The sequence below is a fragment of the Pezoporus flaviventris genome, unplaced genomic scaffold, assembly GCF_033815535.1.
Source record: "Pezoporus flaviventris isolate CSIRO_AGI_PZ_B2104156 unplaced genomic scaffold, CSIRO_AGI_Pfla_v1 ptg000013l, whole genome shotgun sequence".
NCBI classification, from domain to species: Eukaryota; Metazoa; Chordata; class Aves; order Psittaciformes; family Psittacidae; genus Pezoporus; species Pezoporus flaviventris.
Genome location: NW_026892561.1, coordinates 5,635,167 through 5,662,830, shown reverse-complemented (window position 1 = coordinate 5,662,830; position 27,664 = coordinate 5,635,167). Strand labels below are relative to the sequence as shown.

At 43.6% G+C, this 27,664-nt stretch overlaps 1 protein-coding gene across 2 annotated transcripts in view; it reads right to left on the bottom strand.

The window, feature by feature from the left end:
- TRABD2B (TraB domain containing 2B) overlaps nucleotides 1–27,664 on the bottom strand; it is a 294,974-nt gene that overhangs the window by 49,749 nt on the left and 217,561 nt on the right. For both annotated transcript variants that reach the window (XM_061451306.1, XM_061451305.1), the window contains exon 5: nucleotides 2,337–2,427. In XM_061451306.1, the coding sequence (XP_061307290.1) occupies nucleotides 2,337–2,427 (91 nt within the window). The remainder of the gene's footprint in view (nucleotides 1–2,336; nucleotides 2,428–27,664) is intronic.

The window sequence follows — 27,664 nt, the reverse complement described above, 5'->3', positions numbered from 1 at the left end:
GAGGGGAGTGACAGAGTGGCTTGGTGAGCACCTAGTGTCCACCCAATGTCACAGAATCAACTTGGAAAAGACCTTTAAGGTCATAGAGTCCAACCTTTACCCCAGGACTGCCAAGTCCACCACTTAACCATGTCACTGTGGGCCTCATCTCCATGGTTTTTGAACGCTTCCAGGGATGGTGATTCCACGCTTCCCTGGGCAGCCTGTTCCAATGCCTGACTACAATTTCAGTGACGAACTTTCTCCTAATATCCAATCTAAACATCTCCTTGTGCAGCTTGAGGCCGTTACCTCTTGTCCTAACCCTTATTCCTTGGGAAAAGAGATGAGCCACCTCTTTTCTCCATCCTCCTTTCAGCTAGTTGTAGGGAGTGATAAGGTCCTCACCTTGAGCTCTTTCAACCCACCACAACCCTTTAAGAAAGTTTTCTACGTTCAGTGTTCAGAACAGACCCCACAGGAACAGGGCACTAGTCCAGACAAAGGGACCAGCCTACCCAGTGTTCTGGTCTGGAGCTAGGAACAGAAGCTACCAAGTGTAGGATAACTCAACTAGAAAACATTGTTCCAGGCAGCAGTCCAAGTCCACTTGCTTTCAAGTAGGTTTCCCCCAAGGACTGACAATTTTAGGGAAGACATCAAATGAATAAGACACGCTGCTGCCAAGGCAAGGGAATGCACAGACAGAGGTGCCCCACATTGCAAATAAGTCAACACTAAGCATTGGCTTTGTTTCAAGTTTCCTGCCCCATAACATTATTTCAAGTCTTCAGTGATGTGTGTAGACATATCCCAAGGCCATATGGAGCACTGCATCTTTCTTTCTTCTCAAGGGCTTGCAAACAGCCAATAAATTAATAGTTTCACAATTTCCAAGTAGAAATACTTTTCATGGGAAGATGATACTTTCAGCTAAATGAAAATTGCTGAGGAAAGTGCCTGCCTCCCTGAGCGGAAAGTTTCTTTGTCAGAAACCTAGGAATGGTATACCTCAGCTGTTTTGGTATAGTTTGCTTGTTTTTTCTATTTCTCTGTATTTTAAGACACAGGCATTTTTTGTTGATTTTAGCCCAAATTTCTAATTCCAGTCAGTCACAGCCTTTACTGCTCTTCCCTCTGCCATGTTGACTTTTCTCCCTCTGCCAAAGTGCTTCTTAAACCTCCTCCGAGTAATTCTGTTTGATAGCTTTTTCTTCCCCTTTTCCCCCATTGTTATTTAAGACTGCGCTCTTATTGCTCAACATACTCCAAGAAGCATTTAGGATAAATGCTCTGTCAAAGACACTTATGTACAGTTGAGCCATATTATACTTTAAATGAATAACTGTGCATGTTTCACAAACAAGGTTAGATAAGTAAGATTTTCCAACTATATTAAACATAGCTGTTTCAGACATGGTCTACTAGCCCTCAGTAATTCTCCATGTTGAAACTCGCCTCATATTTGGGCCATGTCATGTCTGCCCACCAGGGACAGAAGCATGCTGCTAACACTTTTCTCCTAATGAAGACAACAATCCTATGACAGAGCAATCTCGGCCAATTTTTATCTGCAGAATGCAAGGGAAAGGCTAACTTTGCAAAGCTAGCTGGTCTCTCACCATCCCTCCCACGGTTTTATCGCCTTTGATATCTTTAGACAGAGATTTCATCTAAATGGCCATTAAAAAGAGAAGTCTATGGGGGGAAGGAAGTCTGTTTCACCAACTAAGGAAGATTTTGTACCATGTTTTATCTGGTACTAATGAGTATCGCCAAGAGCCTGGTTATTGATCCTTCCTGCCGGCTTTACTTGATCAGATAGATGAAGCAGCTCAGTGAATACTGAATCTGTTTTACCTGTCCACCACACTTTCCAAGGTGCTACATTAAATGTGGTCCTTCAGACAAAACTGAAATCCACCTGAAGAAGAGCCACCTGACAGAAGGGCCTGAAAACATGAAGTTGGTGGCATTCTACTGCTCTGCAATGGAGAAGTGACTAAAACTCCATGGGGATTAAAAAGACAAAACAGTTATTTGGAGATACGAGCTGAATGAGATGTTTCTTGAAAACAGAAACTGTGGCACTATGGACCTGATATAGTGAAGCAGCTGTGATACAAATAATGTCTCCAAGTGAAACAGAACAGCCACTGAAGCTCCATATGTTTCCAAACTCACAACAGATGCTTTACAATGCACTTTTTGTCTGGAACTGCAACTGGAAAGGGAGGTTCTTCACCCCCTCACCCACTTCCCATACTAATGCAGTGAACTTGCTTAGTCACAGAAAAAGGGAGAGAAAAAAGAGAAAAGGAGAGAAAGTGATCAATAATCTGTGGGCAGCTGCTTACTTTCCAATTGGTTGTCCAGGAGGGGTGTGCTCCACTTCAAATCCTGCTTGTCTCAGTACATCAATCACAGTGTTGTTACCGAGGAAGTGACCTAAAATACAGGTAGAAAATAGCACTGTCAATCACACTGCTCCTCTCACTCGAGTTCTCCTGTTGGAACAACAGGTTTGGGAAGCAAGGTTACCAGAACCTAGACCAGCTCCAAAAGCAAGAAAGGCACATTATGCAGTCTATTGCAATTCAGACTCAGCTATTCACCACACAGCTTACCGCAATGGCAATGGCCAAGGGAAGAGACCATGTACAGCCTGATATGATCTTCTTCCATCTTATTTACCCCTCTGTCCCCTCATATGGCCAAGGGACTGGGCGGATAAAAGGAAACCTAGATGAATTGCTAGTCTTGTCTTCCACTGTGGCCATTCTTAGTATGTGCACAGAGTAAATAAAGTTCTAACATGGATATCAAAATGACCCTGCAGTGGCAAAAATATCACTAGAGCTTTGAGTCTTGAATTAGAACAACTTACAATGCCAGATGTCCACCCTGCCCATCATCGTTCGTTGACATCTGCTTATGAAGAAGCTCTGAAGCTGCTGTACTACACACATAGTGCTTTATCTAAGCCAGCAGTGATTCAGGAAATGCTTCATCAACTGCTCAGCCACCTGCACAGCTGGTTTGGGAGGAGCTGGGATGGTAACCTTATCTCTCCCAAAACGTGAAGATTTAGGCCTGTAAATCACGGTTCTCTGCTAGAAGTGTAAAGGTCGCATTCCTATTCGCAGAAGTAACAAAGAGCCCAGTAAGTATTGCAGCATGTATGGGCCTTGAAAGAGTTTACTTAAGAGAGTCCTATATACTTGAGGTCTGAACCAAATCCCACTGGAGTCAATGGGAGCCCTCAAAGGGCTTTAGGTACAGACTCAATAAGGCAGTGTAATCCCCCCAAAGCTTTCAACTTATTGTCAGAGTCCCACATTGTTTTCGGGGTGGGTTAGATGTTTAAAGCAAAGAGGCAAGAAGCCTACTAACAGGTTTATTAAAATCCATGTAACCCAGTAACCTGTCTCCAACTGTAGCCTGTGGTGAATATTAAAGGCATATACGTATCTACATGAACGACACTAAGAAAGGACAGAACAATCCTCCTCCACTATGTCCATTAGCTTCCAGCTCTGTACGGCTGGGTGACCCCCATTTATACCCAGGTCACTGCACCTCACTGCCAGCTCTGAATAGACCAATTCACCATGAATGTGCTCAAGCCTCTGCTTCTGTGTACTTTTTGCCCTGTGACATCTTGTAGCAGGGAGTTCCACCACATGCCATGTGTAAAAAAACCACTTCTCTGGTTTGCTGCTGCTTGCCTTAAGCACAATGTGTTTGCAGGAGATGTTTGTAACTGCCTGGCTCCATAGCAGAGCCAAATGCTTTGCGCAGTGAAAACAAGGAGACAGGACATGCCGGAGTCTCTCTCCATGGATGCCACTGTATAAGGAGCTGGTGTAACTGTCAGCAGAGTCACCCCTAGGGCACTTCACCCATACTGCACAAAGTTGCTATGGCTTTAGGAGTAATTCAGTTCCTAGTACTCACTAAGCCTGCATCTCTCCACTCACGCTGCCAACAAGGGTGCTAATTCACATCAGTTGTGGGAATGATGTAGCCGTATGGCTTTCAGTGCAACTTGCAAGCACTGCTAAGAGCTTTTAGCCAAAGGACATTTCTTTAAATGATTAAACATACATTTGCAGACCCCTAGTGTTTTCCAGGATTCCTCCGCTTCCTTTTAAGAAAACTCAAAATTTGATTTTCCCCTAACTTATTTATAACAAAAGCCAAAGGAGCAGAGCAGTCCCAAAAATGTGTTACACACCCTCAGAGATTCAAGAAATGAGACATTTGTGAGTGATTAACTGGGTTTGATCACATCCTGGCTTTTTATGCAATGGCCAAAGCAAATAAAGGTCCCCATTCTGTCGCTGGCAAAGTGACACTGAGCAACCAAATGCAAAGGTGTCGAAGTCAGAGATGTTTCTGAGTCCATAGGACAGCGTTCTACTTTCCCTGAACCAGAGTCTCAAACGCCAAGAGATTTCTTAATGTAAACAGTTGTCCTGAATCCAGCAAATCTTTGACATCGTGACAGTACAAAAGAACACAATTTTAACCACTTTAAACCCAGGGAAGAAAATAACTACGCAACAGCTCTGAGTTCTCCTCCTCGTCCTCCAAATGGCAGGATTGTCAACAACATCAGCTACATAGCAAAGTTTGCAAGTCGCTTCAGGTGATGGATGAAGACCAAAAGGTGATACTGTGGACTTCCCATTCCTGCCCTCTGTGTGGAGACTACGATGAAAGCTGCTAACTCATTGGACTGATGATCTGCTGTGCAGGATAAGCATAGTGAGATACGTGTTTCCACAGGGTAAGTCATCCCCAGCCCTTCAAGTCTTCTGCCATTCCCCTTTCTCTTGGGAGCTGTCCTCCAGCTATCCAGGAGTTTGCGTCAGATTTTGACTGCAATTACAGTCAACAAAGGAGGTTCCTGACAAGGTAAAACCCACACACATGGGGAATGTGTGTCTCCAGGACCTCTTCTGAGACCAGGGACTGAACTTCAGCATCACACATCTCCTTACCCTCTGCTCCAAGCTTAAGGCTCATTCCTTTAACTCTGCCTTTCCTAGCATGAAGGAATACCAGCTTCCATTAAGAAAACCCTACCAAACTTCCAATCTCTGAATAAATCAAAATCGTCATTACAAACTTTTAGGTCAACATTTTAAGTCTACAATTCAACACACAGTGAAACATTTTCAATGCCCCAGTTCAACCAAGGTAAAAGAAATCAAAACAACAAAAAAATCAAACCCAATCCCCAACTTCAACTATCCCCAAATAATTCTCCATTCCACACGCATAAACAGAGCCTGAAGCTTTAACAACCACTAGGAAATGGCATGAGCACGTCTGTGCAAAGCTTTACATTTAGACTCAGCTTAAAATGTTCCTGCTTGCATTATCCCATGTGCATCTGGGACAATCACCACCTATCCCACCGTCAGCTTACCCTGTTCATGCATCCTGTCCACCTACTTGCAATATTTCTATACAGATCAGGTCTGACTCCTTTTCTTCACTTCTCTGCTCAGTCAGAATTCACATATTGCAACTGGCTTTGTATTTGCTATTTTCCATCAGAGCAATGCTGTTGTGGCCGACTCATTGCCTGCTTATGCACACTACAAGCAGCTTGAAGTCATGCTCTACCTCAGCAATGGAAAACCTGGAAATACGCATGCTCGAAGTCCAAGCCTTCCCACCCAATACACATCTTCCCAAGAATAATCCATGGTATCCCATGACAAGGAGCTCCTCAGGATCAGAAAAATGTGGAAAAGGAGGGTTTAAGGCAAAAGGTGGCACTTGAGAAGTCCAATGCAGGTGAGTAAAGTGAACCACGAAAACATGCTCATGTCATTGCTGTACTTTCATGGTTAAGTAATTCCTGGAAGAGATGCCTTGGCTGGCCTTCAGCTGCTAAGGCCATCACAATTATCCTTCCCAGTTTTAAAATCCAGGTACATTTTCTATATGAGAAATTTCTTACATAGAACCACTCTTCTTGGTGACATATATATACTGTGATAAGCATTCGCTGATTAGATATTGACAACAACATAACACTTTTGACAGCTTGTGGCATGAATGAAAACGAATTTAAACTGTATATTAGAGACAATTAAGCTCAACATCAGTGAAAAACATTGAGTCTTGGCCTCTGACTACCCATATGTGCAAACAGAACATGTTTAACATTGCCAGATTTTTTATAACATCAGTGGATTTTTTTTATTTATAGATATAAAAACCATGCTTTTTATACATATGTGTGTGTGTGCATGCTTCTGCTAAAACCTCTAAAAATTTCTCTGCCTGGCTTGCAAATTTTCATGAAAATAACAAAATCAAGAAAGTATAACTCTTGAAAAGTTACTGCGTCTAGATACTTATGAGACAGATGAGAGACAGGGGAATGCTCTTGCCTCTCCATTATTATTCTCTCTTCAGTCTAAACCTCAGTAAACTATTTCTGCAGTATTAACCAAATTTACCTTGGCAGCTGATGAAGACTGGATCCAAGGGGTCAGAACACAACTGCCTCGGGAAATCCATGCAAGTATGGGAAAAGGAGAGAAAGCAGACGTAAAAAGACTTTCTAGGTAGGGACTTGAAGTGGAAGAATGTACTTGAGCAATGGAGATATGAAGTACAGCCTCTCCTAACAGTTTAAGATAAAGAACTGTGGATGCAGTCCTTCCATCCTTTAAGGATAAAGAGATACTCATGGGATTTGCTTGAGGACAAGACCCAGTGCTAAACACTGAGTCACTTCACAGTTTGCCACAGTGGAGTGGCTGAGTGGCTTGGGTGTTTCTTCGTTAAATTTAATGAGGTCAAGATTATTCCCCTTCCACTCGTGTCTTGTTTTATCAAGACAGAGGTTCCGGAGACACTGGAGGAACACGTTATACAGCACGGTTGCTACCATTAATCAAACTCTCTTCATCCCTGGGTTGCTTTTTCACTTTTAATTAAGATCTGTGCTTTGGACTACACAAAGCAGACACATGTAATGCATTTCCTTATCTCCACAAGGTTTCATTTTTCACTGTTATAAAGAAAGAATAAACCACTTTATTTTTTCTACTACAAGGTGAAAAATACATGGTTTCCTTAAAGCATGTGCATGCACAAACACACTGCTGAAATAAAGGCATTTTCTTCCTTTCTTTGTGGAATATCCTGAGGCGGTGAGAAATACGCTTATCAGCCAACTCTAACAGTAACAGCCACATATTTTCTAATTGACCACAGAAACTAAAGATCTCCTTTACCATTTCAGACATTGTGGTGACCCCCATCAACAGCATACCTAAGCATAAGGTTGCATCCCTCAAAAGTTAAATGAACTTGGGTGTTCCGACACAGAAAAACATAACTTTGTTTTGATGGCAGAAGCTGAAAAAGTGTTTTTAAGCAAATGTTATGTACTTTATCTGGGTCTAGAGATCTACTACAAATTACTTTGTCTCTTCCCTTCGAAAGTCTTTGTTCCACGGCTTAGAAGGATAAAGGGGTACAAAGAAGCAGGAGATAATTCCCTCACAAAGGACCTCCATTGCCAGATCCTTTGAAGTTGTGCTAAAAAAGCCTTGCTAGCCCATTAGCTGACACACAGCAGAAACCTGAACTGTTTCCATGCACACTACAAGCAGAGCTATTTTCTGCACAATTAGTCATAAAAAGGGCCAATGTAAACTGTGTCGGGAGGTCTCAGTTCTTTACATTCTCCACGCAGTGAATCAGACGTTATGTATAACGTTTTGTTGCCATTTAGACCTCGGGCTGCTTTGCAATCAGGAGGCGGCAGTCTCTATTCCTCCTTCTCTCTCGACACTGATTTTCAAGCCCCTTGGCAGCACCAGTGTTTATGGTAGTTAGGCTTCACAAGAATGAGTGCAGGTAAAAATGCATACGCTGAAAGCTCCACGTTCACAGTTGGGGCAAATACGGGTTCTTTTGCTTGCTGCCTCCAAAAGTATGCCTCCAGTTCTCTTGCTCTGAGACTAGTCACACTGAGCATTTGGAAGCTGCGTGATGAATGTGTCAAGAAGAGGCTGTAGTAAGGAGTTACAGCACACACTTCAGGCAGTGAATTTTATCTGAATTTTATAATTTCTCCATTATAACATTCCACCCTAACAGTCTTTAGGCAACAGCACGAATTTACTGGAGGGAAGCACATGACATCTCACATTGTTCTTTCCTGCCATAGCAGGTGTCCCAGATCCATGATGGTGAATCAGGCTTGTGGATAAACCCTCCAAATTTTTAATTCCATTCCTTATCCAGCATCATAGCTGCTTCTATCGCTGCATCCAGTCATTCTTTGCTAATGTCATCCTTTAAAAACTGCAGCCTCTTTTAACCTTTCTCATGCAAACTCAGATTTAGGTTCCTATTGCTAGCATAGGATTGCTCCTTTTTCTTCCTAAACCACTTACTTTCCTAAAATCTCACTTGGGATTGCCTTGAATCAGTATCTTGAGTGCACTTTGACAAGGAGCAAACATTAGATTTGCTCACAGATCTTGCTTTTATGAGTTGGATCTAGATGCATCTGGAAGTTTCCTCCAGCCTGAGTACCCTTCTAATGTGAAGTGTCTTATCAGAGCCTAAAGAAACACACCAGGTAAGCAAATAGGCAGGTGATAAACAGCATCTAGTGATGAGTATGATGTTACGACTACCTGAAAATACTGATTTTTAGATTTTACTGATAACATGGAAAAAAATAAAGCTTCTGGGGATTCAGCAGGGGAATTTTCTGGGAATGGCTGGAAGGATCCCAGTGCTCCCCACTTACACAGTTAGTATGAAACATAAGCCTTACTCCATGTCAGAGGATGAGACATGCAGCGTACGTATCATCTCATCAGCATCCCAAATGCATCCCTACCCATATCGCAGATAGACCAGCTATGACAAAAGCTTCCTAGAGGCTGGTATTCACAAGCTGCATATGGGCTTTCCAAGATACAGCACAGAACTGAGAGTGCCCTGGGGCAGCTCCTGGGTAGGAACAGCACCAAAATACTATGGATAGTAGATGCAATGAGAGACAAGTGGAACCCACAGAAACTCAGCAGCCTCAGAGACAATCCCTACTAGGTCTGTTGATGCTACCTTAAGCAGCTGTACTGGATTTGTGCGGCAAGGTTTTGGTAGTGGGGTGGCTTCTGTGAGAAGCTGCGATAAGCTTTCCCTGTGTTCAACAGAGTTAATGCCAGCCAGCTGCAAGATGGAGCCACCACTGGCCAAGGCTGAGCACATCAGAAGGGAGGGATAGGGGAAAGGTGCTTTATGATTTAGTTTTTATTTCTGATTATCCTACTCTGATTTGATTGTTAATAAATTAAGCTAATTTCCCCAAGTTGAGCTTGTTTTGCTTGTGACAATAATGGGTGAATGATCTCTCCCTGTCTTTATCCTGATCCATGAGCCTTTAATTGTATTTTCTCTCCCCTGACCATTTGAGGAGGGGGAGTGACAGAGCAGCTCTGGTGGGCACAGCAGCACCTAAAGGATCATAAAGGAGAGTGCCCAGTGCTCAAAGCTGGGCAGTCTGTCCCCCGAAGTTGCTGGCTTTTGCTCTGCTGCAGGGCACAGTTTGGCACTTGGAAACTTCAGCATTGTAACAAAAAGCTGGGGAGGGGAGCAGGGATGCAGGGAATGAGCTTTCTTCCTCCCCTGTTTGGCAGGAGTATCCAAGCCCAAAGCATGCCTTAAAATATACTTTGTACAAGCCACATGCAATGGTCTTGTAAAGCAGGCTTTCATCATAGCTTCCTTACATCATGCCACCCCTTCGCCACGGCAGATGGAGAAATCATTTTCCCTCTTGTTTGATGTTGTTATTTTCTGCAGTTGTGAGGAACTGACTCATAGCCACTTCGGACAGTCACGGGAAGCAAAGCAATAACACATAAAAGGCAAAGCGTGCAGCACTTTGAACGTCCAGCAATCCTCCCATGGCTCTCCTTCATTCCTTCCTTGCATGTAATCGCCTCTCTCCCGTCTCACCCATGAGCATTTACAGAATATGCTCTGGAGAGCAGAACTCTGGGGCCAGAACTCGAGGCGGTTATTCCAGACCGATGTCAGGGTAATGGAGCACACATCTGTGTTTCCCTGGGGTGTCTCTGCGATCTGCAGTGCAATACTGTACTTGGAGCATCTCAGCCTGAAGAACAGACAGATTCCCAGAGCCACTTTCTACTTTCTTGCTGGCCCTTGGTACAATAAACTCTCCTCAAGTCTCTGTCATTCTGTTCTTCCTTTGCTTATCCCTCTGAGTATCCCTTCTGCTCAGGGCAAAGAGCTATTTCAGAGGCACCCAAATGTGGCACACTAGAAATCCTTCTCTGGAAGTGGCCTGGAATGCAGTACACAGATCCTTAATAGACTTAGCATAAGATGGGGCTGGTCTTATCATCTTGGGACTAGTGCCCATGTTGGCACAGCTCTCTGCTTTCAGGCCCAGTACAGTACCAATCACATGTCTCCACTCAGCTCTGTGCTGTCTTTGCACACCTTCTCTAGCACACTTTCCCTAAATATATGACAAAGAAAACAATGATTTTTTATTTGTATTATTTACCAAAAGGTCATTTGTTCTTCAAGTCTAAACCAGCTGCTTCACTTAGGTTAAGAATAACACCACAAGTGAGAAGAGAAGTGAGGTCACTCCCCAAGCATCTCCTCTGGCCTCTGTGCCAGACCACAGCAACAACTGAGCTGTGACAGACCAACCCAACAACAGGGTTCAAAGCTGCTTCTGACATTTCCAAATGAAGTGACTAGTCTAAGCTGGTCAGTCTCACTGGAGAGCATGGGCACCTCCACACAACAATTCATTCCAACATCTCAAATACCAGGTTTGGGAAGAACGTAAGCCTTGTGCGCAATTCTCTCTCTCCATCGACCATGTGAGTTTAAATAGCAACTTTAGCCTCAGCATCTATTAGACATGGCATAATGGCCCATCTAGCTACCCTACCCCTGCCCAGAAGCTCCCAAACATAGCACAGAGCCTATCCTTCTGCCCTGTCCCCCACCTTTCTTGCATGCCACAGTTTGCAAGGGAGGGCGAGCTGTGTTGATCTGTGCTGGACAATGTGCTTTGGTTGGTTATGGGGCCTTTTGGGCTATTTAATAATTTATCTTTACTTACATTGCAACAGGAGTTTTCCATAGAGAGAATGTCCAACAGAAGATGACCCTTTCAGTATACAGTCTTAAAGAAATAACTCCGTGGATATCAAGGATCCAATTTTAAAGGGCAGAGGGAGGTGGATGAGTAGCTCATAATAACCTATTACTTCAAGACTACTGTGTTTGAGATATGATGAATTCAATCCCTTCCTGACTATGCTAAGGAAAAGGTCCTTGGGGCGATAAACAACAAAGCCTACAGGCTGAAAGTGTTTCTTTTCTAAAATGTATTTGTGCTGTTTGCTGGTATAAGCTGGAACAACTTAGCAGGACAAGAAACCTGTAGGAAAAAAGATTATGTGGGTAGGGCTGAAGTGGACAGGGCTTGCACAGTCCGCTATATTGCATGAAGGATAGCTGTTGGTATTTTTGCCTGTAGCAGAATGCATGTTTCTCACTCTACTGTGTTTTTGGGAACACACCTTTCTACGCAAAACCATGATGTAAGGTGTCACTAGAGATGCGTGGCAGCCATGCAAGCTGTATGGAAGTGAACGTGTCTCTGTGACACTCGTGATCCCCTTCAGTGAACATGGCCAATATACAAAACCTTGGGAACTTCACCCATTACCAGTATTGCAGACAGAGACAAGGAGATGAGCCTGAGGTAACCCCAGCATCTCTAAGAGTCTTCTCAGGTTGCTGAGATGTCTCCGAGACTGGCCCAACCAGCTGGGACCATCAGATCATCTAAGTGTGGACAGTCTGGTATGAATGTACTGTCTTTATTGTTTGCCAACTGTCATCAACATCTCAAGCAGTGAGGAAATCCATAGGGAAACACAGTCCCCTTTTTTGCCCAAGGTACCTCATTAGTCTGCTTGCAGCCTTCCTGGAGCAGACAACATGCTCCCATCTGAACCAAAGCTATCAGCTCGTTCCATGTCAGCCATGCCGGCCCTCACAGACAGCAGCGATGCTAAAGTCCCAACAGCTGTCAGCAGGCAGGTAGCCTCAGAGCAAAGTGTTTCATATCCCATCGCAAATCCCTTGAGCCATCCTAAACTAGTCTGGAATGCACATGGACCTGCTTGCCAAAGCCAGGCAAGCACTGGGGCAGGGGGGAAGAAAACTTGTTTCCATACCTCCATTCCACACTTGTACTTTGCAAAGAAGGTAAGTGTGAACATGGTACTACAACACCTACAATGACTTGATGGAGTCCGAGCTCAGGGCAGCTGCTAGGCTTGGAAAGCTCCTTGGTCAGCAAAACAGGGTTTTGTATGTAGAGCATCTCACTGAACTTGTGGAGAGATTTCTGAGGCAAGGACCAGATCTTGTGGTAACTCGGATTTACTTTGGATACAGCCAGTACTATGAAATGCAGAATCTTTGCCTGCTTTAGGCAAAGGCTTCTGGCAGGTAATAATGATGTACCTAGTAGCTAGCTGTAGGAAGTAAATAGTGGTTACCACCATGGCATATTATTGCAGGCTCTGGCAATCAGAAATTTAGTGATTTCCAGAGCTGGACTACTGATTTTGTCTAATCAGTTTTGGTCTCATGGATGCACTTGGCTTCCACAACATCCTGTGGCCACTATGTAATTATACACAGTGTAAAACAGCACTTCCCCGGCGTTTATTTGGAACCTGCCCACTGATCATTTCACTGGGATTCTCCCAGTTCCCCCAGTTTACATAAGCACAGCTCTAAACTGAATGTAAAAGAATGGTGCTCTTGCTCTAGTGTGAAATTAAACCACGCCAGGAAAGTGAGTTGGGGGCAATGTCTGTCAAATCTGTGAAATTACTTCAAAAGACTACAAGACAGGCTGTCATTTTCTGTTTGAAAACCACAAATCAAAGCTCCCAGTTGACAGGACACGGATCCTTGCTTATTCTTTCTGCTTTTGACCTCCCACTCAACTACTTTACAGACCGGTTTCTATTTTACACTAGTTTCCTCATCTTTTCCAGGAGCCCCTTTCTGATGGTTTATTTGGATTGTGAATGCCTCATAAGTGAAAAACGTGGTGATGCCATAGCACAAGACACAGTGATTCCTCAGCAACTTGCTGGCTCCCTGAAGTTTAAGGGCACAGGATGAATTCTGTGCTGGAGCAGAGTACTGATGCTTTCCAGCCTGCTTCTCAAGCAGCGCCCTGCTGGCACAGGAAAACGAAAACCATTTGACTAGACTTCTTTAACAAGGAAACTCTGCAAGAAACCCAAACCCTTGCCTCCTTAGTCAGTATCTTTTCATATTTGAAAGCTTCACGTTAAGACCATTGACGGTTCATGCTTTTCCCAGTAAAATCCAGCTGGCCACTGGATGTCACTGTTGTTGCAGAATAACACACCAGAAAGTTCCCAAATCAGGCTGTGAATAAGGTGCGCTGAAGTCACTCAAACTTGGAAGTGGCTTTTTCCTTTGAGCTAATCAGCACAGTGCCGGTGGCACTTGGAGGCTGCCCCACCAGTGCGAACAACTGGAGGCAAGGCTCACTCAACGGCATTGAGGTCTCCATCAACATCCGAGGGCAAGTCTTCCATAGAGCTCATGGACCCTGACTCACCTGTGCAGAGATGTGCATCCCCTCTTCTTGCTAGCTCCACTCTGGTTTTGATGAGACATGTTCCCCCTGAGCCTCCCACATCCAACCCTGCCTTCCGTTTTGACTCAACCCTTTCTCTTCTGCCATAGAGCGGTGCACGCTGCAGCAAGCACGTTTCCAAGCTTGTCCTTGGTCATGGATTAAAAGCAATTACATGTAGTTTTGCTCTGTGGTTTTAGCTGGCCCTGCTGAAAGGGCAGTTTAGCATAGCTGTATGACTTTCAAGGTTTGAGCTAACATCTCAATTGAAACCAGCTTTTGTGTTGGACAGATCATTTGCTTCCTTTGAATTACACCAGCAATCTCCAAATTCACTCAAGCACACAGAGGAAACCTAAAAGACCTTCCTGACCCTTTTAATTCAGCTTTGCATCCTCATGGTGAGCCTCACCCACCAGTGCAGACTTTCAAGGAGAGCTTTGAGGCTGTAGGCTGAGGCTCTTTCCTATGTGAAAGCAGGAGAAACAAGCCTCAGGACTCCACAAACCCCTTTCAGACTGGGGTCATGAGGTGCAGATGGTGCTGCTGTGGCATTTCAGGAGGTGTAAATCAGGTTTTCCTTCCCACCTTACACTCCAAGCTTGCTGCTTGATTCATGCCTACTGTAACACCAGGAAGCAAACCCACAAAACAAGGCAGATGAAGACAACAAGCTATTGTTTCTGAGGAGAGAAGGAAAGCAGGAACACATCACTGATATTTATTAAGCTGCTTGTGTTGCAGGGCCTTCAGACACAGGAAAAGATGGGAAAAGATCTAGAATACCTGTGCCTGGAGAGCCATCTCTTTTAAAGTACAAAGAGTGCCCAAGGCTGTGAAATAATAGAAAACTGGGCTACAGAGTGCCCATTTTAGTCCCTTTAAACACCATAGATCAGGATCAATTCTGCCTGGGCATGACGGAACAGACCAACTTTGACCTACAACTTTGAAAAAGAATCTCCATAGGACACTTTGACAACAATATTTTTAAAGCATTGGGAGATCCCTTGGCTGTGTCTTTATTATTTTTAATTTCTTTAAAAGCAAAACAGAAGAAGGAAATGATTTGGGAAGGACAGACAATCCTTTGGCTAAAGGTCTTGTGGTGGAAGGAGCAGGACTTCTAGCCATCAATAGCAAAGACTCTACTAGGAGGGTCAGTAAATCTTAGCTCTCAAATAGACCATCTGCATAGTAGGAAAAGAACAGAGAATAGTCCTGCAGTACTTCTCAGTTGTAGAGGTGCTATGTGAGTACAAACACTGCTTACTCCAAATATCACGTGCAACTTTTCTTGGACACTGCCCGACACAAACCAACAGTGATGAGTTCCATCCTCCAAGTACTTCCAGTCATAAGCTACTCAGTGCATGCAAACAGTCGTACTAAGCCTCCACATCCCTGTACATAAAGGATACCTTGACTGCAGATGTTAAATTTCATCAACCAAAAGTCATGGAAAGTTGTATTTCTGAAGTATTAATTTGTACATGCTATGCCTGCAGAGAATTTCTTTTATTACAAATTTATCCCTAATTAGACTATCAAGTGTGTATCTACATTCTACTCATTACTATTTATCTTTGTGAATTCCACCCATACAGATCTATTCTCAGCCACATGGCCAAACATCCTGACTAATTTCAATTTTTTCTTGTATATATATACATATGTATATATATATATATACACACATGTATAAATGTATAAACACATTTTCTATATACATCCATTCTTTGAGCAAGCAGAAATACTTGATTTGAATCACCACTGCATTACTCTGGCTTTACACTGGTATAAAACACTAGTAGTTGTCAGTGTTATCTCCTGCTGCCCAGCTGTGAACACTGGGGAAAAGGAGCAACTATGAAGACAAGCACAGTTTATCTGAATACCCCTCTTATAGTATTGGAGATAACAATTTCTAGTGAGAGATTCTCACTAGAGAGATTCTAGTGAGATCGTGATCCTGTTAGTTTTCCATGACCCAGCTGTCCACTCTGACACACAGTCACATCCCAAACTTGAGTTATTATGGAAGCTTAGAAACCTCAAAACATACACAACAGATTGTGAGAAACGTTGCGGTTAGGTGGGTTCAAGCATGCTTGAGGAATATGTTAAAATCCAAGCAAACAATCTACACCCTTGCCCCCTTTCTGTTAACACATGAGTGTGTGCACACATCACCAAGCTTAGAGTGCAATTTGTAGCTCTGTTATTCATAGCCTTCATTAAAGAATAACAGCCCCTGTTTGAGTATCATGAAGCAAAATTGTTCACACATGTGGACCGAACAGACACACCAAAGCTGCACCCTTATGGTTTCTGAGTGACAAGCTTAATAAGATTACACTTGATCTTTCTCTTAATAAAGCTGGATGACATTCAAGCAAAGCCTGGGTTTTGTTTTAATGGTACATTAAGGGAACCCAGAGTTTGGCACAGCTGGAGGCCTGAACCATCGAACAAAACTTGGCACTGCCAGCATTCCATTACGATCTCAGACCTCACATAATGAATATTTATATCTATATATACACACACGCATATGTATTAAATACCTATCATTAGCTGGTCAGGGTCAATGCTCTGGCTAACAGAGCTGGATGTAATACCAAGAATGATGATGGTTCTTTTTTTCTTGTGTTATGAATCACACAAATTAAGCAACCCACAGTTTATAGAGTCTGCAACATGATGGACTGCCTTTAAACCGCACATACCAAGAGGAAGGAGAACAACTCCAAGAAATAACAAAAGCAAGTGTCATCACCTTACTGTTTAAACCTGAACACAGCAGAACACAAGAGGCTCCTGCTTAACTTTAATAACACCAGCAGCCTTAGCTGACTCTAGGGGAAGCAGTCATTTGTTTGAGGTAAGTCAGGACCCATGTGTTTTGAAGCGTTATGGGTTAGAAACTAAATAGTGTTAACGGAGTCACACTGATTTAAACCATCATTGCAACTGGCCCAAAGATTACAAAAGACAGAACACAAAAAAAGTCACTCTGAGGAACAGGGAAGATAGAATACTGAATATTCTATCTGATAGAATACAGAATATTCTATCTGATATAATAAGATAGAATACTGAATAGGAATACAGAATATTCTATCCGATATAATAAGATAGAATACTGAATATGAATAAAAATTCTGAACAAAGTAACCCCTCTGCAACTAACCTATACTTTTGGAAAAGGAAAGCTTCCTTCGGGACAAACTGAGCAGTACATCCTTCCTTCATCTCCCTCAGCTATTACACTAAAGGTACAGCTATGCTTCTGTGCGTGGTCAGGCTGCGTGTCTGTGTCTACGTACCAGTCCTACACATCAGTCAATGGGTCTTAGTCTTAAACAGAGAGTTCATGATGGAGCTGGGAACTGGATGAACGCTGGATGTGGATGGTTTAGACTGTGTAACATATCTGCCAAGAAATTCATTTTTGGGATAACCAAAACAGTTCCCAAATTACATTTGCTGAGGATTACTGATGAGGAATTTAAGGGCACTGAAATACTGCCTTTTGCTTTTTCCAAACTAAACAAACAAACAAAAACTTCTCAGTTTTATTTCAAAGCACTGAGAAATAATTTACTGAAATGGAACAAGTACATTTCATTTCAAACAGAACACAAACACAGACATTAAACAATTAAACACTTTGCACAGCCTGAATTTTCTTCCAGGCTTTCCTTTGGTGAGAAAATGAAAACAGTTTTGTTCAGCATTGACCCAACAGAACTCTTCCTTCAGTCATCTGGTTCAGCCAACAAAACAAGCATGAATCATTCTCACTGCTCCAGACTGAGCCCAAGGCTCTGTTAACGCAGATGAATTCCCAATCCTCTGCCTCTCTCTCTTCCTTGAAATCTATTACCTTAAAGCTTGAGCATGGTGATGGGACCTTTCCTGGCTGTTAAGTACATATCCATGGATATGTTGATCATGCTAACTCCATGTCTGATCATGGAGAAGTGGGCCAGGATGGGTGCTTGGCAGAGTCAAAATATCTCTTTACAAAGTCCTATCTTCTTCCCTTAAAGTCAATAACAAGATTTCCATTGAATTCAAGGGAGCTCTTAGAGCTTTAGGCTACAAAAAGTACAGGAGGAAACTGTCTTCCTTCTGTCTTCAACTCAAAATGCTTCAATTCATTTCTGCGGCTACTTACCTGCCCACCCTAGCTCTTCATTCTTATTTACAATGCTTAAAAGTTTTCCCTTGCGTCCAAATTCACTGTCCTATTGGCGCTTTTGTGTCCAAACCCCGCAGTACTTTTCATCCCCACCGAACTCCACCTATAAAGCTCTTATACTGTATTTTTGGCTGACTATTCTGGGCTATTATATAAGCCCTTTGGCACTGTCCTGCCCCAGACTTCTCCCAACCTCCACACTTTTTCTCACAGCCAAGTTTCTGCAGGAAACAAAACACTTTCCACTCAGGCCAATTAGCTGAGGAACGTCAAAAGAAAGAGAAAAAAAAAAATCAAAATGTTTTGGGTCAGTAGCAAGAGCAATAGAGAGGCCAAGAAAATGAAAGGGACTTGTTCTGAAAATGTTTCTGGCTATGGCAGAGCCAATTCCCAATGGAGTGAGAAAAGAAAAACATTCCTAGAGAGATTCAAGATCTGTCGTGAATTCCTGAGGCACATTAAGAAGTCTCACTTTTCCCTCCGTCCCCCATTCCTTTCTGAGGTACATCACAGGGCTCCAGAAAGAGGATGGCAAGTCAACAGATCTGTGCGGTGGTCCCAGGTATTCAGAGTCACAATGAACCAGGGGCTGGTGAATCATACAGTAACGTTCCAAAGTTTCTCTCTCTCAACAAGAAGGAACCAAAACTCTATTTGAGATATTGGGACTGCTTGTCTCAAGAAACACTTGATTTCCTTGCAAAGTAACTGGCCTGTGCCCCTGCTGCCCCATCTTTCAAAGCAGCATAACCCACTTCCCTCCCAGGAGGATGTATTTGTCCCATTACATGCCTGTACATTGACAAAGTTACTGACAACTGAACTTCAGGATACCATGACTGCTGCTTTTCCCACCATCGCCACAATGCTTATCACTGACTCCACATCCAGGATGAGAAGCCCCAGCAGAGCAGCAAACACCTCTTTTTCCTGTGCTTGCAGACATCAGACCCATAGACTTGTCAGCGTAAGAACCAAAGCTCACCTTTCAAAGTGTTTGAAGTATTAATTCAAAGGGTTACTAAATATCAGTCTTAGAGGGCCCAAGGCCGCTACAGGGGGGAAAATGGAAGATCACTGTTTTCCAGCTGAGCTTTATTTAATGACTTTGCACTTCCTAATCTCTTTGGAAAATAAATGCCACATGGCATCCTAACATACTATGCAAGGGATAGTCAAGACTCCTAGCAAATAATTCATAACGACATCTTCTGGTTTAGTTTTTATGATGCTCTTTGTAGGACGATGCTGCAAGTTGGCCTTGAGTATTTCACCGTGAGAATGAAATATTCCTCCTGACATCCAGCTCTGTGTTCACGGGTTCATTTTTTCTGATGATTAATTCTGAGTTCATGCAGAGTGTGCTCAAGATTACATGGATTCATATTCAGTTGACCATATCTGAGAGGATTATTTTAGTGTGCCCCAGTTTATGGTCCATGAAACATGATCCCTCTTGTGTCTCTGTTTCTCTCACTCTGCCAGAAGTATTATTCTAACAACCAGTACTAGGAACTCATTATCAGCATAAGAGTGGAAAACAGCTATGTTTCTCTATGAAAACCAGCTCTCGTTCAGTGCCTTACACTTGCTCTGCTCTCAGTGTCAACAGCTAAACAGAACCCATCAAAATGTTAAAATATGTTGAAGGAAATGCCCTTTAGACTAAATGGACGTTTCAGGTTTGCCACAGACTTGATCATTTTAGGTGCATCTAGCACATATTACTGCCGTTACTAGTGATACTAACCTCAACAAGACAAAACATGGGGAAAACACTCTGATGCTGACTGAACCCATTGTTTATGTCCCTCTGAAGATCTGTGACCCCCTATTTCCTACACTGAAGGGTGTTTCTATCTCAGCCCAAGTGACTGGTACAGGCAAGTGCAGCATTGATTCTGGCATACAGCAGGTAGATGTGCTAATACCTTTGGCAATGTCTGACCATATTTCCTATCATGGTATCACTATCTTGAGCCAACTGCCAGCTGGCCTGAAGGGTGCCTGATGCACGAAACACAGAGGAGCTTTCAACTGACAACACCCTATAAATTATACATAGCAATATAATTCCATGTGCAGCCCCCAAAGATCTCAAAGCAGTTTAAGGACCGAAACCAGGGTCTAATGCTGTGACCCTTACTTAACAAGTATGAGCTAATTAGAAAGCTGTCCCATTGAAATAAGCAGAGTCAATCACAGAAGTCTGTTTAATGTGCAGCCACGCTATTTAAGACAAATTATTCATACTGTGGTTGTTTCTCAAAGCCACAGTCCAACTATGTCTCCTGTTGCTGTGCTAACTAACTGAAACATGGAGATTTCCTATTCCAGAAAGCCCCATTGCTGGCAAGTTACTTTGGAACCAATAAACAACCATTTCTGCAGATTTGCAGGCAACCTACAATATACTTAGACTTTGTTATGTACCCTGAATTCACACACATCAATAACTGAAGCAGAGCTTCTGCTGCACACAGTCTTGCCTGAACCAACAGGCAATGCAACTTGCTCACAGAGAGAGAACGATTCGAACTATAACCTTTGAAGTAAAACCCCTATATCAATGAACTGTATCAAGCTACTCTTTTTCACTATCATTACTGCTGTGACCAGAGTTGCTGGGATTTTCCTCTGGTATTCCCATGCATCCCTTCACCCCGTGTCTCTGTGCACGCAGAAAGCAGAGGTTATATACACCATTTGATTCCAACAGAGACAGCCTTTCACAACCCCTCAATAATTTTATTTTCCTTTGACTGATGCTGTCAACGCGTTATCTGAAGTCCACCTCCGAGTGCAAGAGCTCGGTGAGAGTGTTTGCATTGCACTTGTGCGTTACGCTACACCCATGCTCGGGCACCCTCTGCCCCATCACTCACCGAGCCCACTCTCTGATCACTTGACTGCCATTTGGATGAAGCCCAACTCCAACCTTCTCTGAGCACAGAACACAGAAGGAAAGACAGCTCCTCCAGCTCAGTTTTCAGCTGAGATTCCGAGTTGTGTGTTCAGTGCTTCTTTCTTGGAAACTGAGCTTTCCTCTAAGTACTGTGGTTATGGGAAAGATCGGATCCCACGTTTTGTTCACTCACTATAGGGAAATGCAACACGCTGTCTGCAGCATGCTTTAGTTGTAAGTGAAGGTAGGAGCAAGACTATCTTGCAGTAATTACTACAACACATTCTTTATCAAAAGATGCAGAGTACTTCTACAATGCAGTAGCAAACCAAGATTCCCTTGCATTATTGTCCCCAAATGTTATTATTACAGCTGACATATTCAAGGAATCCTTTAGCTGGTCACAGAAAAGACAGCATACCTCAACCTTGACTAGCTGTCAGTCTATGCTAGTGAGCAGCAATGAACACTCTGTGCATCTGGAACTGCAAGGGAAAAATATCCCATCCAATTTTCCAGGAAAGAATTTGGCCAGGACATCAGAGCAGAAGTGCCTCTTTGCAAAGCGTGCTACCGAAGCATTAGTCACTGCAACCCCTGCCCAAGGCTCCTGAGTCACTGCGAGGGAGTGGACCTCACCGTCCCCTGACAGAGTATAAAGGAACAGCCAGAAGTGATGCACAAGGTAGGGAATTTCTCCTGAGCTGCCAACAGCTGCCCCAGCACCTGGATTTCTCTGCCATGGCCTTCTTCCATCTGTGGCTTGCATCAACCAACAGCAGTTAATGAACATTGAAGACCACTTGCCCTGGCACTGGGGCAGCAGAAGTAAGACATGAGGACACAGGGATAGTTTACTTCTCAGTATTGACCTCTGTTTCCCTATCACTGTTTCACTGTGTTCAGCATCCAATACCTGGATCCCGAAAACCTGTTATATTAACAATTCCACATCCACACAAATGCAGATGTACATAGATACACAAGTACGTATTTTCCTACAGAGGAAATACGATATTTATGCTTTGTAAGATGAACAAGGAGAACAGAAACCCAAGAATTCTGGGCTATTGCCCAAACCACACAGCTTTGAAATCAGTGGTGCGTTGAAAAAAAATAACAACCACACAACAAAAAAAAAACACCCTACTCTTCCTTCCAAGAAAAGTGTCTAAGTTTTCCAGTCTGTTTATGACTGATGTCTACCCACAAGAGACTGAAATCTGGGTTGGATGAGACAGGACTGGCATACAACATCAAAAACCTTTCCTTCCTGAACTAGGGAACAATACCGTAAGTGTCTGTACACAGAGGCAGACCTGATGCTGCAGAACTTTTTCCCCAAACTGTTATATCTGCTTTTAATTTCCAAGGAATCAGTGAACACATCTGCAGGCTACTTCTCTTCCAGACCAATCCTCTTTGCTGTTTTATTCTCAGAACTCATCTCTCTTCTCCTGACACCTGCTCACTGCTCCCTCTGAAATACAGTTCAGAAGCATTCAACTACTCAGAGGTATTCACATTTCTTCCTCTGGAAGAGGTTCTCCCTAGCTCTGACTTTAATTAAGTTGTGTTATATGTGATGTAGAAACAGGTGGATTAAAAAACACAGTAACTAAGGCAACTATGACTCTAACAGAGAAAGGTAGGATGCACAGTGATTCCCAAAGGCTGGAGGTAGCTGAGGGATGTGATAAATACAGTTCTGCACAGAAACAATACCCAGACTATGCAACTGCAATGTATCTGAAACTGCCCCACTCTTATATAAGTAGTATCTAAGAGTCTCTACTAGTATTAGTGTCTTTTCTCTAGAAAGCTCAGTTACTGCCTACCACAATCAAAATACTCCTCAGTATCAGCTAGAACTTTTTGTACCTTTTGCTCTGAGTCAAGGAATTGGTTATATGAATCCTACCCAAAACACAGATCCAAGGAGGCATTAAAAACAGACCTCAATTGCAAACACCATCACTTCCCACTTCCAAACTACAGGTGCCAGTCCAGAAGCCAGATTTGGAGCAAGCCTGGTCTGTACCACAGAAACTCTAAGGGAATATTACCTGTTTCTCGCATCCTACTACTGTTTCTAGACTTAATGATAAAGCCATCTAGGCCTGTTTTTCCTTTGTGGTAACACAGAGCTGCTGCTGCAGGTGTGCTGGGTGCCTGTGTAGGGACCTAGTCCTGTTGATAGCTTGCTCTTTCACCTGTACTTGACTGAGGATGCTGCTTCAAGCACTTCTTTGCTCAGGATACAAGGCTGGGTCTACATGAAGACATGAAATGCTGTTTCACCTCCCACTGAGGTGATTGCCCAAGACCCTGCAGCCTCCAGGTCAGAGCTAGGTGGCAAGATCTCCAAAGGACAGCATTCCTGCCACCCTCCTTAATGCAGTATCCAGACATTAGTGTGGCATTTGTGTTTTTTACAGCAGAGGATAGAATTGTACCTTCACTATCTACCAGTAGGACTCCAAAAGCATTAAGAAACTAAACACTTGTCCCAAGACCAACAGATGGCCAGTGGCAGAGCAGGAATATGAATACAGACCTCCCAAGACTGATGGTCATGTCTTGAGCTCTCAAAGCATGCTTTCCATTCTCAGATGAAGCATGGCCTGATAATGTTATGTATGACCATTTTCCCTACTTATGCAGGGGCCTTTCATCTCTGAGACTTCACAGCTTTCGCTGTCCTGTGTTTAACCTTGTGCTAAGCAGATAATTTATGACCATACCCATTCCAAAAAAAGAAAAGGGAAAGTTTCAGTAATATATTTGAAGTGAAGTCTGGCAAGACATCCTGCTCTCTCTCCACAAGTACTTTATGGCAAAGCCTGTAATGGCTTCCCGGGATGTAGAGTATCTGGCATGATTCCCTGCCAGGCAAAATCTTGTCTCGTTTAATTAGCTCTCACAAATTTTCACCATCCTGCTTTCTTATTGAGGTCTGAACCACAGCTCCTGCTGTCCAGACACCGTGGGGAGCAAGACACCACGTCCAAGGCCACTGCTGGTGGCCTGGTTGTGAAAGTGCCTAATGGAAACTCATCTCATTAAACTTTCAGAAGATGGATGCTCTGGCATTGGAGCAGCTCCGGGCTCTCAGCTGGAGTTTCTGTTGGCCTCCAACCCTCTCTTTGTGATATTTTAGGTTTTGCCTGCTGGAAAACGACTTGTAAGAATGCTCTTGAGCGCCAGCGTTTGGAACCAGATCCGCTTCCAGCGTTCCCAAATCCTGGGATGCTCAGAGCTGATGTGCTGACTCAGATCACTTGAGACATGTGAGTTAGTGAAAAGTTCAATCCGGTGGTAATGAGATCTGGTGGAATTAGACCTCTGTATGATTTATTCAGTGCTCTGTAATCAGTGTAGAGTGTTAATGTCATCCATTTGCTCCCAAATCTCTGCTTGGAAAAGAGCAAGGCTAGTCAAAGCAAATGCCTCCCAACCTTGCAACGTCAGCCTCTATCCTTTATGAAATGAGTGGATCCAGAGCTCTGCAGAGGTGCCTGGTAGTTCAGTTCAATCCTCTGAATTAGCATCTTTACTCCTCTCAATTATTAATTGGCCCAGGTATGTGATACTTCCCAGCTCCCTGCTAGAGAGCCTGTAATTTTAATACAGCCTAACAACAAAACTCACCCAGCAAGTGTTGAGATAGAAGCTGTTATCATGACATACAGGCATTTTATGAACAACTCATAATTTCATACAATTTTGAAGATTCACTGACAATACATGATAGGATTTGGTCGATCCAAATTATGGCAAGCTATCAGGGTTTCTTAGAGCTCACACCCCTCAACTACCTCTTGTACAGCACAGAGTTTTCAGCAGTAATTCCTGGAAAACACATTCTTATCTCGTAAGCCCTGTGGTCTCCATTATACAGCTTTTTCAGGGCCTAGTCTGTCATGTTTAAAATCCACAGAGAATACACTACGGAGCAACAAAGCTTATGGTTGTGGTTACCGGGAAAACCCTCTGGCACACAGCAAAATAGCAGGGGCCGTGAGGGAGAACCAGAGCTGGCTGCAGTGTACAAGGAGCTGGACATGTTTGCAGAGCAGAGAGTTCAGGCTTTGCCTTGCAGCCTGCAACTCAATTGGAAGAAGAGCTCTTCAAGGGACATCATCTTTGTCTGCAGTTTTCATAGGAAGGCAAAGGTAACACTGAACAACAATCCCTCTTACTATTCAACAGGCTTGTCTCCTCCATTAAGTCAAAGATCTGGGGCTTCTGAGGAGAACTATCTTCTTTCTTTAATTAAACCCTACATTTCACACCCCAGTTTCTGAAACACAAGCTTCCCTCCCACCCCTGCTTTTCAGTTTTGCCCCATTTTTTTTTATTAGTTTTAAAACTGTGTCCTTCGCTTTCCTATGAAAGGAAGAACTGCTAAAAATCCATTAACATGTCTTGGCTAGAGTCCAAAATTTCAGCTACCAAGAATGTTAAATCCTCCATCTGTTTGCTAGTTAGATAATGTTACCTTTGAGCTTTCCTTTGGCTGCTAAAGATACTTTATCTGCCTTAAATGTTGCAGAAAATTACACTTTAGGTCAAAGCCTGTGTGCCATTAAATAAGGGAAGGGGGAAGGGAAAGGCTCTTGCTATAAATTTCCACCTTTAGTTCCTCCTAGCTCTTGGTATGCTCAGACACAGAGAAGTCCCGAGCTGAGCATAATCATATTAATGACCTGGATAATTGATGGTGAATGATGGATATGTTGAGCTCGACTCTAATCCACTCTTAAATATTTGCTTGACTCTTTAAAAATCAAGGGAATACCCCGAAGGGAAGGAAGTTCTTTCACACAGGAGAAGCTAAGCAGCTATGGTGTGCTCAAGCGCACATTTGGCTAAGACATTACTTCGTGCCTCAGCTGGGGATGCAGGCTGGGCAGAGAGGCCCAATTCACTCTTTAGTGCCAAGATCTGGCTGTAACATCCATCAGACACCTCCAGGGAGAGGTGACTCAACTGCTTTCATCAACATGATCCCATAGAGGACAGGACAGGAGGCAATCTTGCATAGTCCGCCCCATTTATCTGCTTTCTTCTCACTAAAGAAGGCAGTCGGCCACCTTCTCCCCAAGGAATGTGTAGGATATGGAGCTAGCACGACCGACATTCATGGGAGCTTTCCTTATGGCTTCAACCACAACTTCTTTACACGTGGGATTTCAGAGAACGCCGTTTGCTCCCAAGCACATCACAACTTTCTATTTGCCCATGGTGCAGCAGGTGCCTTCCAGATGAGTGCTGGAGATGAAAACTTACAGCCACTTGAGCTGTTTCCTGCACTCCTTGAGGAGGGAGCAGCCCCTGCTGCGAAAAGCTAACAAGGAACCACTAAGCACAGCTGCACAGGACACTGACAGCTACCTATCAGGAAGGATTAAAACAAGGCCCCAAACCCAAAGAAATTCTGGCATTGCTGTTAGCAGAGCAAACTCGCTTCTACCTCTACTTAGGTCCAGTATATATTCTCCTGGGGCGGGTAGCTGGACAGGATTGGTCAGAAATGGTAACAAACAACTGGCCAGAACACAAAAACCTGACATGAGACTGGTCAAGATCAGAAACAACTTGTTTTAGGTCAGCACACCGATCCTTGTGTCACACCGTCATGACTGCAGTGCAAAGTCTTGCCAGCTGACCTTGGCTGGGAGAGGAACAAGCATCCTCCTGGGCAGTGAGAGATATGGGGATGGGGCTCCGAGTCTGAAACAAGAGGCACAGACCAGCCTGCTCGCACTCTCGCTGCAGCTGGGAGGAAGGTTTCATTCCAGCCCTGTTATGATAGTTTCCCATCATCCAGCCAAGTTTCCTTAGCAGCAGCTGAGGGACTTAATTTTTAAGGCTAGGAAGAGATTTCTAGGCACAGAGCCCCATCTGCAGCAAAGTCAAACTGAACTTGACAGACACTGTGGGAGGTCAAGAGTAGAATGACTATAAAAATCGATGGAGTTGTCACTGCATCTTCCCCACCAAAAGATGAGCTGGTGGGGAAGAAGACTGTCTGAATAGAGAGCTTTGGCTGGAACTCAGAGGAAAAAAGGAGAGTTTATGACCTTTGGAAGAAGGGACAGGCAACTCAGGAGGACTACAAGGATGCTGTGAGATTATGCACGGAGAAAATCAGAAGGACCAAAGTCCAACTAGAAATCAATCTGGCTACTGCCATAAAGGGACAATTAAAAGTGTTTCTACATTAGCAACAAAAGGAGAGCTAAGGAGAATCTCCATCCTTTATTGGATGTGGGAGGAAACAGAATGACAAAGGATGAGGAAAAGGCTGAAGTATTTAATGCCTTCTTTGCTCAGTCTTTAACAGTAAGAACAGCTTTCTGGGGGTACCAAGCCCCATGGCTACAAAAAAAGGGACAGGGAGCAGAATAAAGCCCCCATCATCCAAGGGAAAATGATCAGCTATCTGCTACACCACTTAATGGTCTGGATGGGATCCGCTCAAGGGTACTGAGAGAGCTGGTGGAAGTGCTCACTGAGCCACTATCCATCATCTACCGGCAGCCCTGGCTAACCAGGGAAGTCCCAATTGGCTGGAGGTTAGCAAACGTGACACCCATCTACAGGAAGAGTCAAAAGGAAGATCCAGGGAATGGCAAACCTGTCAGTCTGATTTCAGTGCTGTGGAGCAGATCTTCTTGAGTGCCATTGTGCAGCCCATTTAGGACAACCAGGTGATCAGGCCCAGTAAGCATGGGTTTATGAAAGGCAGGCTCTCCTTGATTAACCTGATCTCCTTCTACAACAAAGTGACTTGCACAGTAGATGAAGAAAATGCTGTGAGTACTTC